General features: G+C 38.5%; 1 protein-coding gene and 1 long non-coding RNA gene across 4 annotated transcripts in view; both read right to left on the bottom strand.

The window, feature by feature from the left end:
• LOC109430468 (titin) overlaps window positions 1-3,574 on the bottom strand; it is a 45,615-nt gene extending 42,041 nt beyond the window's left edge. Inside the window, exon 1 of one of the 3 annotated variants that reach the window (XM_029876411.2) lies at window positions 3,254-3,574. In XM_029876411.2, the coding sequence (XP_029732271.2) occupies window positions 3,254-3,274 (21 nt within the window). In that variant the 5' untranslated portion in view covers window positions 3,275-3,574. The remainder of the gene's footprint in view (window positions 1-3,253) is intronic. The other 2 variants (XM_062860739.1, XM_029876422.2) reach the window with 2 other exon arrangements.
• LOC134292052 (uncharacterized) overlaps window positions 1-17,742 on the bottom strand; it is a 387,121-nt gene that overhangs the window by 356,277 nt on the left and 13,102 nt on the right. The gene's annotated exons all lie outside the window — the stretch shown is intronic.

Raw genomic sequence — 17,742 nt, 5'->3', positions numbered from 1 at the left:
CTTCCAAAGATTCTTTCATAATTTCCTTTAGAGATTCCTTCGGAAATTCATATATTTAGATATTTTTTCAAGAAGTCCACCAGAGATTTATTCAGGAATTACTCTGTTAAAAATTCACACAGGAACTTGTCCTCCAGGCATTCCTCCAGAGATTCTTGCGTTTTAACGTTTCAAAAATTGCTCCAGATTTGTCTCCAAGTATCCCCCCAGAGATTTCTCCGTCATTTTCTCTAAGGATACTGTACGAATTTCTCCATGGACAATTAAGGAACTAATTTGAAAATAATTTCAATTAATTTCTACAGGAATATCTGGAGTGTTTTTTCTATGGATATTCACAAAAGCTTGTCTAGGCGTTTCTCTAGGTATTCTTACAGGAATTCCTCAGAAATACATCTACAGATTGCTCCAGGAATCATACAAGGATATTACAAAAGCATTTCTTCAGCAATTATCCTAAATATTCCTCAATACACTTTTCTAGGAATTCCACCAAGGGTTTCTCGCCAAGTTTCTCCTGACATTCCTCCAACATGTTCATCAGTCATTTAAACTGAAATTCCTTCATTTTTTTTTCTGGAAATTCTCTAGAGATTCATTCTTTACCTGGCGCTGAGATTTATACGGGGACTCTAGTGAATATTCCTTCAGAAATTCTTTCTGAAATTTCTGTTTGGATTCCTTTTGATTTTTTTAGGATTTCCTCAAAAATATCTCCTGAAACTTCATCAGATTCTAGGGATTTCTTCAAGAACTTCAGGGAAGGATTTTTTTTAAATTCTTCATGGAGTTTTCTGAAATTCCGCTATTTTTTTTTTAAATCCTAAAGAGATTTCTTTAGAATTTTTTTCAAGGGTTCCTTCAATAACTCCTTTAGATTTTTTTTTTCAGAGACGCCTGCAGAAATTCCCTCAAGTATTTCTGCAGTAATTCATACAATGAGTTTTGATAAATTGCATAAAAAAATTTCCTTGGAAATTATCTAGAAATTCATTTACTACCTGAGATTTCTATGGCGACTCTACTGTATATTTCTTCAGGAAATTCCTTCAGAAATTCGTTCAGGAATTCCTGATCGGATTCCTTTTGCAATTCTTTTAGGCGTTTCATATCTTCAGAGACTTCATCAGATTCTAGAGATTTCGTCAGGAATTTCAGTAAACGACTTCTTCAAAACTTCGTCCATGAAGTTTTTGAAATTCCGCTAAATAATTCTTAAAAAAAATGATGTAAAGAGATTGTTTTTAAAAATATTCCAAGGGCTTCTCCAATAACTCATTGAGAAATTCTTTCAGGGATTCCTGTAGAAATTCCCTCAAGGTTTTTTTTTGAAATTGTTGTAGGTTCAACTACAAGTATCTTCTGGGAAACTTTAAGAGATTTTTGTAGAAATTGTTACAGATATTCATCGAGAGATATTTTCTGAAATTGCACAAATTATTGCTGGAGGAATTCTTGGTAGAATCCCTGAACAAACTCCTGCAGGATTGCCCGAATGAATCCATCAAAAACTCCTGGTAATACGTTAATAGACTTCTAAAAAAATCTTAACCCCTGGAGGAATTTCTGAAACAATCTACGAATCCCTGTGAAAAGTTTCTTCTGGAATTGAATCTTTTCAAGAAAACTTTTGTGCGGAATTCCTGGAGAAACCCATCGAGAAATTCTTAGAGGAATTTCTTGAGTAGAATCTAGAAGCAATCCTTGAGAAATTCCGAAGAAAATCTTCAGGAAGAAGTTCTGATAATATTGCTGTAGGAGCTCCTTCGGAAATATTTGAAGAGAAGGTCAAATACATGCACGAACTTCTATAGTAATCCTTGAAGGAATTCAGTGTGAAATGTCTGAAAGAGTTACAGAAGAAACTCGTGGACTAAATTCAAGAGAAATTTCTTGAAAAACTCTTGAAGAAGACCCAAGAAAAAAATCCTGGATATTTTTTTTTCTAGAAATGTATTCTAAATGGATACCTGGAGGAATCATTGTAGAAATTATTTCTTAAATCAATCAAGACTTTAAATATTTTCTTTCGATAAAAATTTTGGAATAAAAATAAATTTTCTCCTGTAAACAGAGAGTTTATCATTGTAGACTTTTCCTGATTGTCTTTTCAAAGGAGAGTAAACTACCATGCTACCTGAACTACATGAACTCTAGTCTGAAAATTCTCAAGCATGATGAATCCCCGGAAGCTTCAAACACAATTAGTAAAAACTTCACACAGTATCTAGTTATTATCTGCGACGTAGAGAGCTATCCCGTCACTTTAAGTCATCCAGTTGAACCGCACCGTGCCATGCCTTGGCCATATAATAGCAGCTGACCAAGAAAAGTGAATGTAGTCTGATCACACAATAAATAAAAAGTAAGTTGCTGTCGCACCTACCACCTATATAGTAGGTATATCTAGAATAGGTGGAGTAACCACACACGCGCTCCTTCCAACAAGCAACGAGTTTGCAGGCATACCTCTCTAGACCTAGAGCTTAAGTAATTTCGGAGCTTTCAAAAGAACTGACAACGTGGCTGTGACGACGCGTTGTCGATCGGTGCTTGCCTACCTACTGCTTGTAATGAAATCAAGTCAAGGAACTGTGCGAAAAGGGTGTGGAGTCTTTGGAGTAACCTTGGATCTGATGAGATTAATCTCCGAGTTAGACAGAAGGCACGCACAATTAGTTTGATGGATCTGTGGGCAGGATCTTAAAGACAATCGACGATAGCATAAATTATACTACGATGTATGAGGCACTGTTTCTGGTTATATTAGCATGATCCGTGTCGACTACAATCGTTCAACTAGCTCAACTGGTTCTGCCAGTACTGGTGATCTATTTTCTGAAGGCATGCAATAAAAATATATACCAGCATCAGCCAGGCGGTGCAATATCCTTGAGATTATTAACGATCTTTCGCTTTTCTGTCTTCGTTTACCGTTGTAGCCTCAGACAGGCGGCAGCATTGTTCAATAATTGAAATGAGTGAAACTGATTATGTATTGATAAATACTTGAGATCGACATAAGTTCGGTTGAGTAGATTTCAATGACACTTCACACTGATTGAAGATAACTTGAACATGATTGATGGCATTATTAGACCTATCAGATTACTAGATTCAATCACTCCAGGAAGCACATCTTAAAGGCTATTCATCAATGACACCGTAAATCAGCATTGGCATTTTCACCAACAAAATACTTGACATTCCCGCAGCTCAATTCGTCTCGCAGTTTCGTATAAAGTTCACTCACCAGTAATAACATGTTCTTCATGCTCGTTAAGCCTTCTGACCTCGTCCTGCTCAAAGTTCACTGGTTGACACCGCTCCAGATATTTCAGCGCACTATCACTTGCACAACAAAAGAACTTCAATCCACACGCGACGAACCCGGTTCGGTGGTCAGTCCGTGCTGATGGGCAGCTATCCTTGCTACTCCGGTACGTTCGGAGGTACCTAGGTAGGTAACACACACTAGCGGCGAGGAAAGCGAAAGTGATTCCCGCGCCTGCTGCTGCTGCTGTAGATCCGCTCGTCGAGACTTTCCGAAAACAAATAAGCAGCTGCGGCTTGGGGCGCGTGGGTCTTATACTAGGCGTTGTTTTTTTGTTCAGACCTGCGTTCGTTTGCCCCCCGTGATCGTCGATGGCGTCGTAGTCTTCGGTGGAGTGTGTCTTTCTCTCTTTCGCCGATCGATGACGGACGGACGACGGCAACGATAAGCAAAACACGGTGCGGCCGGGTATAGGACTAGCACGACTAGGGGTCTCGTGGAAAATTGCGCTGAATTATCGCCCCGTACAGAGCAGTGTTGCTGGAAGTTTGGCTGACTTATTAGAAAAAGTCGATATTAGAACTATACACAGCTAATATGATGCAGAGTTACTCTGAAGCAGAGCAACCCATATCGTTCATTAATTTTTTTTAAACCCTTTTAAAATACCAGACTATTATCTAGGTACAGTACCGATCCACTTGGGCAATAGCTGCTATTTTGGGAGCTTTTCCATTATAATTTAGTCAATGTCAAATCAATTTTGAATGAACAGCTGTATATACTATATATATAACTCTTTTTATGACTCTTTTTATGACATGGGCTAAGAGTGCATAAATAGAAATGACATAAAAAGTGAGAATTTTATGCATAAATTAAGTCAGGGTTTCAGTGAGGAAACTCAGTTTGCGAGAATCGCTCCTGGGCGTTTGATATGGGGGGCCATGAAGTGCTCTTGGGGGTTATTTCAGGGGATTTCAGGAGTTTTTTTTAATTGCGTTCCAACAGCATTAGAATTTCAATAGCATTACGGGGATTACAGGGGTGTTTCAATAGTATTACAGGAGTTTCAGGGATGTCTCAAGTGATGTTAAGGACGACAACCCTCTGAAGCGTCGCTGTCACGCACGGGGCCCGAAGAACACCGGGCCTAGCCTATCCTAGAGAACACTACGTAACCCGGTGTTACGCCGCGAAGGAAGCTCTTCGGTGTGACACGCCCTTGATGTAAGTGGTCAGTGAGATTGCGATTTCCAACAACAGACTTGGCTGGTTGTTGTGAATCTAGCTCTAAGTCGAATTAGCCTTGGGAAGGGCCTAGTACCGCGTTAGTTTAGGGGGGCGGCCTATGTTCCGTCTTCAGAAGGGTAATTCGTCCAAAGGGCTTGTATCGTCTAAGTCAAGGTTTTGCCTTTGGAATAGAGAAATCTCTCGGTTCACCCAAGAGAAGTATCTAGACCTTAAGCGCTAGACTTTTTCCTTCAAATAAGGTTGGGAAGGGCCTAGTACCGCGTAGTTTAGGGGGGCGGTCTATGTTCCGTCTTCAGAACCTTATAGAATCAAAAGTCGTTGCGAGGTGTTCGTAAATTTCGGATTAAGGGACAACTGCACCGTGGCGTTTCCAAACCAAAACTTCTGTATTTCCAGCGGCGCAGGCCGCTTTTATAGGGCATGTGGGTCTGGCTACCCACACTTACTTCTAAAGACAAAAAGAGAAGCCAGAATTCTTATTATCTAACTTAAAAATAATATTTTCCCTCCCGCACTATCTGACTTCCATAAGTACGGTCGAATTTTACGACTTTCCACACCCAGAGCCTGATCGAGTCATACCCGATAGATGTACGCCGGTTCTACATAATCAACCTACGGTGCATCGATCCTAGCGCTATCAGACCCCCTCACCGCAAGACGGTTGCGCATTCTGTTCCCAAGTCTTTTTTGGGAATTTTATTACCTTGCCGGCGGTCGTCCCTTTGGCCCTTTTCTGATTATCGCTGCCGGTTCCGTGGAACCTAAGCAAGACGAGGCTGGTGGATTGTTTCAATATTGATCAGCTACCTACTGGTAAGCTGACTTGCCACCTAAAGGGGACGCATCTCCGCCTACTGACAAAGGGTAATTATCGCCGCAATTTACGACCTTTCTATTTATGCTCATTTCTCTTGCGCTTAGCCGCCGGGTGCTTCCATACTATCCCTTGCGCATTGATCGGTGCAACGTTCAGGCTGTGTAAGTGCATCAGGATTCTTGACACGATCCGATAGGCAACCAGCGTTCATCTATTTGTGTTATTTTTGTTCTATTCTTTCTTCCTACCGCGCGCGGGTGTCGCTCTGTCGAGGGTGGCGTACTTACGGTGTCAAATAGCTAGCTCGGGAAATGCTTGAGATGGGACCTTTTCCTGCCTTCTTTGCTTCCACAGATTCGGGTTTGATGTCAATGCACTTGCTACCGTTGCCCATATGTTGGGTCGGGTTTGTTTGTTTTTTTCCTTTTCCCTTTTCGGGCGTGTCGACCTAGGTTACTGACCGACGGAAGGTTGATCAGTAATTATTGCTAATTTTTGATTGCGAATTATGAAATTACCGCGTCCGCGACAGTCGCTGAGACCCCTGAAACCTTCTGGGACCCTCTTAAACGTACCTGAAACCCACTGGGAGTCCCTCAAAAGCCCCTTCGGAAGCATCAACTAAGTACGTTACTCGAAAAATAGGAATTGTCAAACCCCCTCCCCTCCGAACAGGGTTTTTCTTTTCCCTGTACTTTATACATTGCTTGCAACATATTTGAGGTTTTTCATAGGTGCCCAAAACTAACCATCCTTCCCCATTCCTCAGCAGTCGCAAGGACTTGGCCAGTCGCAAGGACAGTTCTCAATCATTGGAGGATTGCGACAGTCTTGTCTAAGGGTCAGAGATTAGTCCCAATCTTTGCGCTTTGGTTCGGACGGGAAAAAGGCAACCGAGGCAACCCTCATAACAGCGGTCAGGACTGTACCACTTACGAATTTGTAAACTATGTTTAATCCTTTACTGCCAGATCGGTGTAACATGCTAAATATAATTTGCACAAAAGACAATTTACACGGAAAAAATACACGGTAATGAATATTATTGGGTACCGGACTGGACACACAAAATTTAATGGTTTTCTTAGCTACATCAAGGTCTTGATATTAGTCTATGATCGTACCCTCCTCTAATCTGAAACATCCTGAAATGCCTCCCAAATCCCCCTTAACCCCTCTCGGACCCCATGTAACGCACCTGAGACACTCTGAAACCCCCGAAAACACATCCGTAACGCTTTCGTAACACCTCTGGTTCTCGCCGAAAATGGTCTGAAACTTCCTGAAATCCCTCCAAAATCCCCCTTAAACCCCCTCGGACCCCACGTAATGTACCTGAGACACTCAGAAACCCCCGAAAACTCCTCCATAACGCTTCCGTAACGCCTCTGGATCCCACCGAAATTGCTTTGAAACTTCCTGAAATGGCCCCAAAATCCCCCTAATACACCCTTGGACCCCATGTAACGCACCTGCGACGCTTCAAAACCCCCGAAAACTCCTCCGTTCACTTCCGACTCCATGTAACACACTTATGACCCTTTGAAACCCCCGAAAACGGCTCCGTTAGTACTCTGAATCCCGACAAAAATATTCTGAAACCACCTCGGACCCAATGTATCGCATCTAAACTCCCAAAAACGCCTGCCCAACGCCTCCGAATCCCTCTAAGACCCACTTGGACCTCATGTAACGCACTTTAACACCTCCAAAACCCGTCGAATACCTTCTGAAACTCTCTGCAATGCTTTCGAAAACTCCCTCAGACCCCTGGACACCCCCCCTTGAGATCTCCTGGTACCCCGCGGAAACCCCTTTTGACCCCCTGAAACTCCCCTGTGACTTCCATTTGCTCATCCCTATAAACACCCCCTGGCCACCATTGCAACATCGTCATTATTAACCCTAAAAAGGATACCTGGGGTCCATTGGACCCCAGGCGCCTTTCAGAGCTCGTCTTTGATGGAACACACTCAGCGAGGTGACGAAACTGAGGCCATGAAGGTATCCCTTTTAGGGTTAAATATTATTATGCACAATATTGGTTCTGAGTAGCTTTCCCTCTTTTTATGCAGGGCATAAAAAAGATTAATAAATTAAAAGTTCATAAAAGAAACATGCATAAATTGAGGTTTTAGTGTATATGGTCGTTCATCTCTACACTAATAACCCGATTTTGTCAGCCCGATTGCAAATTAAAATTAAGGATTGCACCAACAATTTCCAACCGAATGCAAAAATTATGTCAATTGTACTGAAAAATTGTCAATATTACCATGCGTGTAATACCGTTGACTGAAAATATTCTTGATGTTATATTTTCATTGCACAATGGCCCGAGGGCCGTATTTAAGTGGCAAAAAATAATTACGCTTATTGGTTTGCTATATGCTGTCTTCGGGCAAGTTTCTTCATATTTTTCGAACATTTTTTCCAACAAAGTGAAATTAGGGTGGTCTTACCTAATGGTTCTCAAAATCACAATGTCATCTTTTTATTGTTTTGATATAGAGAAACAAAATGTTCTACAAAGTTGAAAATCATTCAATTCCAAACAACTTTGCCGAAGAAACCATGTTGCTATCTCTTATAGTTTAAGAAGAGATATTATTTTTTAAAGAAAAAAAAATATGGTGACATTCCAAAAAAAAAAGGTTTTCTTTCGATAACTTTTTATACATTGATCTCTCGCAAACAATTTCTTCCGAGCAGTTTTAGTGCATTCAATATTTTTCTATATTCTCAATTTAAAAAGTTATTCATGGTTTTCTTCCAAAAATGACACAAAATATCTCAGGATGGCGTAAGCCGATTTCAAATCTTCAAGTCTTGTTTAAAAGATCTTAATTTAATCTTTCAACGGTGACAAAACGAAAAAGGTGTTTTTCTTCAAAAGCGTCCAAATTAATTTTGAAAATAGGGAATTTTTCATAGAAAAAGGGTTTTGAGTACGAAAATATAAGAGATACGAGTTTGTCGTCTTCGACAAAAATGTGTGATGTTATAAGTATCGTCGATGGGGGTGACAATGGGTCTGGGGGTGAGATTGGGTCAAAACGGGGAAACATAAAATTTGAAATAGCTCATCAACCATCGCTAATTTATACTGAAAATTTTATATTATTTCAAAGAGGAGATGTTTTTACACGTCATGATACAGAACATAAACATCTTATAATCGTTTTTTGTTAAATTTGTGGCTAAACTAATATGATGAAACTATCAGTAAATCACGCTGAAAAATTTCTCCTTCGTTATGTTTCCCATAAGTACCTAACCATAATTTTTCTTATAAGTGGTAAGCTGTAGGTATTACCTAGTTGATGCAATGACAAAAGCGGGCAATCAATACACTTTTTATTTAAAAATTCAATATTTTCGATCCTATGTCTAAATATTAAGAATGAGGGTGAGATTGGGTCAACAAGTTATCGAGTTCACATAACCTTAATTAAAAAATCAACTTGTTATACAGTCCCCATTTGGCGTTGGAGTGATGCCATGTTTACCGTATCTTCATAAGGGCCTGTCCATAAACTACGTAGACTCTGAAGGGGGAACGGGGGGTCTGGCCAAAGTCTTCGGTCCATACAAATTTCGAAAATTTTGTATGGACGAAAGTCTACGAGGGGGGAGGGGGGGGGGGTCTGAGATTGCCAAAATTGAGTCTACGTAGTTTATGGACAGCGCCTAAAAGCACGTTTTTTTTCGAAAATATGTCGAAGAAGTGTCAAGCAAGTGTGTTCATACGTTTAGTGCCTAAAATCATTTATAACAATAAACCCATGAGTTTGGACAGCTCCTCTAATCATCAGCTAATCTTTATTGTACTGCAATATCGTTAGCTCACTAAATAGACTTAATAGCGTTCTTCTTCTCCACTCATTTTTGAAATTTTAAAGAAATATCGTGAAACTACTAGACGGTAGTGGGATTCAGGAAATACCGGGGCTATAAAATCGGTAACATAGCACAATGTCGGAAAGCGAACGAACGTCGAATTGCGGCATACGAGATTGCTTATTGAGTATTTAACTTGAACTTTATGAATTAAGAGTTCCAAATAAGGATCATTCATAAAACACATAATAATACTAATGTAAAAGAATAAGTCTACCGTATCAGGTATCAGGTATCAGTAGGTCGGCTCAAGAGGCACGTTCTCCTCCATTTGGGAAATTTGTGCCATCGCCATGAATACGAGTCTATTCAATAAGGGATGGGATAGGGAAAGGGAAGGTAAGGGAATAGGGTCGACATAATCGCATAAGCGTACCACAACGGGTTCAAACAGCGCCCTGAAAAGGGCACTGCAAAAAAAGCATAAAGCGTAAAGTAAGCCTATAGCTACTTGCCACAACGGGCTCAGAACAACAGAACATCCTGAAGATTCAGGCTTCTTAGGTCAGTTTCACTTAATCAAGTGTTTACCGAGTACTCGGAAACGCAGTTGCGTAAAAACTGGGTAGTTACATATCAAATGATTCAAAGTTCCACAGTCGGATTCTCAGCTAAGATATACAAATGAAGCAGCCTGTTGAGGCTTGTGATCAGGGGCGTACAATTTCGTTTCAATGATACACTTTCATGCAACATTTGAATGAGTCGCTTCAAGTGTTTCGTACATTTTTCTAATGACTCGGTAGTTAAAAAAAACTTTTCCACTCATCGTAGCACTCGGTAGTCTCCCACCCGGTCGCATTGCTTGTGCTTCACCCGTCAGAGCATTAGTGTCTCACTGGTGCGCGCTAGTCTCTCAATGGTTACGGGCGCCGGATAATTGGATTTAAGTGGTCGAATTTGTTATCCTCTTTCATAAAACATAATTATCATTCTATTGGCGTGCACCACTATTTAAAAATGTGGTTTAAATAGTGTTTTTAGCATGTTGAAGTATTTCAATGACTCATAAATGAAACGAAAATCCAAGTGTATCATCCCATGTTTCATACACACTTGTTTCTGTAGCAGCAACGAACGAGTGTGTTGCTGGGTGAGAGATGAAGCATCACAGCAGTCCGTTCGCATGGGAAACGATTTGCTACAGCCGTCGTACGTCATGTTTTCCTTTCGAAATTGCACGACCCTGCTTGTGATGGCCAAAATCATAAGTAGGAAAACCACATTGAGTTATCTCAATTGCGTTTCTGCTACGAGATTCCTCAAAAGTCATGGCAAGACTCCCACATGGGGGCATCCACAAACACTCAATTTCCTAATCGCTGCTAGACGCAATGCCGAGAAGAGATGTTGGTTTTTGAGCATTTGGAAAATCCAATCGGAAATCATTGAAAGATAAATAGGACAATCCATGCGGCATCCAATATGGAATCGAAAGGTACGTGTTCAAAAGTTTCCTGGAAATCCGAGAAAACAACCATACAAAATTATTTTTGAATGAATGCATTTCCGATATCGTAAACAACAATGTGTAAACACATCACAGTGGACTTTCCATTTTGGTAAGCATGTTGGTTCCCATGGAGAGGCATATTTGCTAGAAAAACATCACGGGTGTGAAGCTCGACAAAGCGTTCTAATCATTTCAGAAGAAAGAGGTCAATTTGATAGGTTTAATCTTCATACGAAGACATTATCCATTTACGGAATAAACTTGACAGTATAATCCCACCAAGATTTGGGAACGGCAAGGCTGCAAACAAGTAGTTTTATCAAAACATTTTGGGGCTCGAGGCGTGACACGCAAGATTGTCATTTCAATTTTACTGAAAGTAGCAAACATCGGGTCAAACGCAAAATGCGGAACCATATTGGTGTTAATTAAAACATTACATCTACATAGAAATCCTCCCTACGAAAGTAAGGTTCTTGGACCAATGCTGTTCTTTTATGCTGAAGATTGATCTGAGCTGTCATAACCATAGCCACTACCCAAACCAGGCATGATCGAACTCTTACAATCACAACACAAGCAAAAAGAGCAGCGATAAAACCAATTCGGTATCGATTGAAGAGCGCCAGAGACGAAGGTACACACAGGACACTGTGAAGAACGCATAATGCGAAGAGCCATATAGGTTATAATTAAAGCTAATAAACAACATACTTATAATCCCACCCTTATTGAGCCTCGCAGTTTAGGCTTAAGAAGGATAGCAGATTATCTCGGAGAAACACAAGGTCAACTGCACCATTGCTCCGGTTAGCGCAGTAAGGGCAGAATACCGCGGAGGGCGCCCTGGTACTCCACAGGCTCCGTTTGTAGTTAGGTTTTTATTAGACCCCCCTAACCATTCATTCCTTGGCACGGTAAGCCTAAAGCCGCATAACACCATGAATTAGGGGTCACCTGTTTAGTGGATTCTTACCACTGGATCAGGCGATCCGTAGTGTTATTCTTAGCCAATTGAGACAACCGCTACCGACACTACACAGCTATCTAGGCTGATCGGGAAAAGAAGTTAACATTGATGGTCAACTTCCAAACGAGCCCGAAAAGCCCCGTTGTACTAGGACGCAAAATTGATTAAAACATCCGTTTAAATGTTATTGCGGAAGAGGGTCTAATAAATAATGTGAAATGTTGTGTAACATAATATTTGGACGACCCTCTACCTTGAGATGGAGTGATTTGCTTTAGCAATATAGAGGCCAATGATCATGTACAGTATATCAAACAATTGTCCGTACAGCAAATTTTTAGTCAAAATATTTTTTCATTCAAATGATCATAACTTTTTTATACATCAATCAAATACGTTGAAATTTTGATAAATAATGAACCATATATTAAAGCTCCATTGGTAAAATTTTGAGCGAGATCGAATAAGTTTTCTGAAAGTTATAGAACTTTTTGTAAAACTTATAAGAATTTTGAGCACATCTCAATCTGTATTCGATGAAACTTTTTCATTTTTTTTTGTGATACAGCTTATACCTAAGGCTTTCATATGTAGCTTCGTTTGAGGTTTTATATTCACTACAAAAAATATGAAAAATCTGTATATGTTCAGAGTGTCATTTGGAAATTTATCATATTTTGATCAATATAAGTGCAAACTGTTTTTAACGTTTTTAAACTCTCTTAATGTAATATTTTTATACCGGACGTACTAAACTACATGTGAAGAGTAGGTCCTATGTATTTTTCTTTCAGCTAATGCACGTTTATTGGTGGAAAACGTTTGGCAGACTCTTTGTGCAAAATATGGCAAATTTTTAAATTTCGTCAACTAAATAAGCACATTTTTCTTATTTTTTATAGTGAATATAAAACCTCAAAAGTAGCTGCATATGAAAGCCTTAGCTATCAGCTGTAACACAAAAAAAAATGAAAAAGTTTCATCGAGTACAAACTGAGATACAGGGGGTGGCCAAAATGTTTGGGATAGGCAACTTTTTTTCTCTCACAAAAAAGTTTAACATGGTGTAACTTTCCATAGAGTGCATCGAATTTTCTGAAATTTTGACTGTTTATTAACCTATTACATATGCTTCAGTGGTACAATTTTGAGCTCGATTGGTTAATCTTTCGCGAAGTTATAACTGATCTGGTAAAACACTATTTTTAAGGCTATCAATTTTTGAACTGTCATATCTCGGAGACCAGTGAACCGGATGGAATGAAATTTTGAGCGATTATCAACAATATAATAATGCTTGAAAATTCATCAGAACATAGATACTTTTTAAACGTTGAAAAAAGTTATGATGGTTTGACATTTTCACCCATTTAGAGGAAAATGAGTCAAATTTACTATACTGCACAAAAATTACTAAATGTGTTCTTCCTTTAATCCAAATAGGCTCTAATATATCTATCCAAAGATATCTTTTGAACAGAGTAGAACATCTTTGGATATCAAAAACAAAATTTTATGATATTGATGTAAAAAAATGCATTTTTTTCGAAAAAGATCCAAAATGTGTCAATCCATCATAACTTTTTTCAACGTTTAAAAAAGTACCCATGTTTTAAATGATTTTCAAGCATTAATAAATTGTGGATTAAAGTTCAAAATTTCATTCAATTCGGTTCACTGGTCTCCGAGATATGACAGCTCAAAAATTAGTAGTCAAAAAAATAGTGTTTTACCAGAACGGTTATAACTTCGCGAAAGATCAACCAATCGAGCTCAAATTTGTACCAATGATGCACATATAATAGGTTGACAAACAGTAGAAATTTGAGAATATTTGATGCACTCTATGAAAAGTTACAGCATGTTGAACTTTTTTGTGAGAGAAAAAAAGTTGCCTATCCCAAACATTTTGGCCATCCCCTGTATAATGTTTTAAAAATGTGTTAAAAAATCTATTTTTTTTCTAAAAGCTCTATAACTTTCAGAAAACTTATTCGATCTCGCTCAAAATTTTGTGGGCTTCGTGGCCGTGCGGCTAGCGGCGACAGTCGTCTAGGTGTATCGTAAGCCTCGGAGTGTGGGTTCGATTCCCGCTCCAGTCGGTGGAAACTTTTCGTCAAACGAAAAATTCATCACTGGGCCACTGGATGTTCTGTGTATTGTCCGTTGTCTAGTGTAAGTAATGTGTTCAGTCTGTGCAGCCTCTGGCTGAAGACGGTGTGAATTGTCTTTTTAAAATTTTACCAATGGAGCTTTAATATGATTCATAATTGGTCAAAATTTCAGCGGTTTTGATTGACGTATGAAAAAGTTATGAACATTTGAATGAAAAATTATTTTGACCAAAAAATTGCTGTATGGACAATTGTTTGATACACTGTACATAAAAGTTTATAAGAGAGGGTTTAGTTAAACATTTCATAGGCAGTATACTAAAAATATCATGCTTTTTTCAATCAACCTTTCAATGCGCCCCTCCTTTATTGTAATCCCTCCTCCTCTCATGGAGGTTAAAACTATAAATGAGGATAATTATGGTGGCTAAAAATGGCGATACAACATACAAACATTATTTCGCAAATTTCAACCATTTTTTCGGGTATATTAGTCCTTTTAGGTGGATTAATCATCTTTTAAAATTACCTAAGTTTTGATTCGTCATGGTTACATTGTATTTTAAGTAGGTTTACCAGATATGACCAATAAAATTAACTTATATTCTTAGATAGAAGACTTCGAATACTTTGACCCATTTTCACCCCCTCTAAGGGGTGAGATTGGGTCAATTTTCATTCATTTGTAGTTTAGTAAGCAATTCATGTAATGTGATACTTTCTTGCTAAACTAACTTTACCACATAGAAGAGTAGGGTAGCGAACCACTTGGGCAGCAGCCGGTATTTTGGACACCCTTCGCTATAACTCAGTCAATTCCAAACCAATTGACTTGAAATTTTGTACACGGCAAGATACTATACGTTTCTCATCGCGTTCCAAAAATTGTGTCAATTGGTTCAGAATTGGCTGAGTTATAGCAGAAAAGTGCCCAAAATAGGACCCCTGCCGAGATAGTTTCACTTCCCTATATACACCAAATAAAAAGTTATTCCAACTTCAATTGCATTTGAGGGGCCCAGAATCAAAGGGGTGTAAGTGACCATTTTGTCGATTTTGAGCTGAGCATATAAAAAAATCTTCAGATTCCAAGCTTTCGGGAACTTTTTTAAGATTATTTTTACGATGATTACAATAAATCGTAGAAGATTGGGTTAATTTTGAAACTCCATACATTTTGTATGGGATGAAAAATTGGTGAAAAACTTTAAAACTCATTTACTTGAAAGTGGTTTTTGTCACTTACACCCCTTTGCTTCTAATCCCCTCAATCGTTATTCAACAAACAATCTTTGAGTATCCTTTTTTGACCCATTCTCACCCCCAACGACGGTATAAAAAGTGTTCAGAACAAAGTGTTCAAAAAAAAAAAAATCAATCAATCTAAACGTGTTAGAAGAAACGGTTTTTCCAATATGTTTTGATTGGATCATATTTCCGGAATACTTTATTCTGAACATTTTTTATACTTATAATGTAGCATATTTTTGTCGAAGACATCGCGAAAAATGATATTTTGATCAAAATAAAAATGCTAATTGTATACATATTGCATAGCCCCACTGTTATTTGATTCGGCTGAAAATTTGAATGAAATGAGAAGTGGGCCTATTGAACTTTTGGCATTTTTTTTCCATTACAGCTAGGACTGGTGAAGAGTTTATGAACCAGTGGAATAGTCAAGGCAGTAAACGCTCTCGTCTCAATTGTAGGGGAGACTGGGTAGACTTGATCCCTTTTTCTTAATTTGTCTGTAACTTTAAGAAAAACACAAAACTAGATCCGTTTTTCGTACACAATGGCAGGTAAACATCTATTGCAAGTTTATACAGAACAGAAGGACTTCAAATTATTGTTAAAGTTTTCAAAACTGTGTTTTTGTGGATACATGTCTTATGATGTAATTTTCAAAAATGGGTCACAATTGATCCCCTTTTGAGCACATGGTTCATTTAAAGGGAAAATGACTCCAGAAGCTTCCTATTAATTTTCTTTTCAAGTTATCTTGTATTTTTGATGAATATGGAGTGTTTGAAATTGTAAGATTTCCTTAAATTTTTAAGGATATGCCGTATTTTAAAAATGGGGAGTCTTGATCCCCCTTTTTATGGTTTGTCATAAAATAATAATTATCTGACACGTTTTATCATTGAATATACTAGAATTCCGATTAAATAGGGGCTTCCAAATAGAATTTTATTTTTCACATGTATAATGTGTGTGTAACCCTCGAGGGATCAAGTCTCCCCATGCCACTGTTGTATATACTAAGCTACATTAATTTAAATATTTATATAACAGCCTTATTAGTATAAATACGTTTGAGTGTGTTTTATTTATACTATGTGCTGTGAAATTTTGACACGATTTGGTTCAATTTTCACAAAGTTAATGAGATTTTTCGGAATCACCTAAAAGATTTCTTAAGGACTGAAAACTAACCATCAGCCATTAAAATATAATGCAATGCACAATCAAAATCATTTGTAGCCAAAACATTGTCGTCTGCCCAGACGTAGTTTTGGAAAAAATATGCTATAAGAAAAATGTTTTTGATTCCGAGAAAATATGGGGGGAACAAGTCTCCCCAGGGATCAAGTCTCCTCAGTCTCCCCTATAGTGGAATGCTGTGTATTTTATACGTAATTTAGTTTGTTCCGGTAAATACTCGGCTGATTCCTTTCTTTCACAGCCAGCGGTACGTTTGATCAACAACTTTTACTTGTGAAGACGAGGTTGAAATTGTTTTTATAGATGAGCTGTTAAACGATGGGTGTGTCTTGGGGAAAAAGAATAGAAATCAAACGTGATGAAGATGATTGACTGCTATATATAGCATGCTATATATATGCATTCATTCATTCATCTTCCGCGCTCCAATTTTCAATTTCATTGTCATTAACATCACCGACATCACAATTAAATGATTTGTGATTGACTTTTTTGCTCACATCTTAAGCGAATCTGAATGGTAAAAGGAATGAATAAAATGCGGTCAGCTGTCAATGGCATTTTTTTTGTTATACATTCCTCGCATAGAGATGTAATTAATTAAGAACGTGCAACTGTGTATAGCATACATAAGTTAAATATCAAATGTCTTATCTCGTTCATTTGACCTGGTGTGGTGGTTAGAACACAAGACTATCACGCCGAGGACCTGGGATTGAATCCCACTCCCGACATACTCACAAAAAAATGTGGGTTCTTCCTTCGGAAGGGAAGTAAAGTGTGGGTCCCGAGATGAACTAGCCTAGGGTTAAAAATCTCGTTAATATAGACAAAAAAAAACATTTAATTATTGTGAATTATATCGTAAAATCGAGCCATTATTGCTAAAACTAGTTTGTTAACTATTCTTGAGAACAACGTTGATGTCTGCACATAGTGTGACTTCCGGTATTTTGGTCAAATTTAATACTGGATGAATTTTATTGACTAATTTTGTCAGAGTATCAAAATTTAAGTTACCTAATTTTAGCATCAAGCGAGCGAAGTTTGCAATAGTATTTTGCTAGAGCTTGATTTTTTCTCGATTTCGCTTTGGTTAACAAGTCGTAGAAATCGCGCCTCGCCTGGCATCACGGTGTTTATGCATTCGACCAGCAATACTTGCAGCTCTCAGCCGCAACGAGTTGCATTAGTTTCGATCCGAAGACAGTGACGGAATGCTAAGTAAGGGTACATTATAATATCGAGAGAAAAAAAAAATACTCACCTTCCATCGTAGCCGACCCGAGAAAATCAGACCGGATCAGACTACCCAGAAATTCCTCCGACTTCGAGAGCAATTAGGTATACTATAGAAGAAAAGCCGTTGGTTGTGCTAGACGGCTATAGAGCAAAGATCAGAATACATGAATCACAACTAAATTGGTGGGTTTTGTCTGTTGGTTTGTTGCAGCCCTTGGTATATGCCACAGCCACATCACACCAAGGCGAGACATGCGTTCGGAA

Source organism: Aedes albopictus, chromosome 3, assembly GCF_035046485.1.
Source record: "Aedes albopictus strain Foshan chromosome 3, AalbF5, whole genome shotgun sequence".
NCBI lineage: Eukaryota > Metazoa > Arthropoda > Insecta > Diptera > Culicidae > Aedes > Aedes albopictus.
This window is presented reverse-complemented; position numbering and strand designations above follow the sequence as displayed.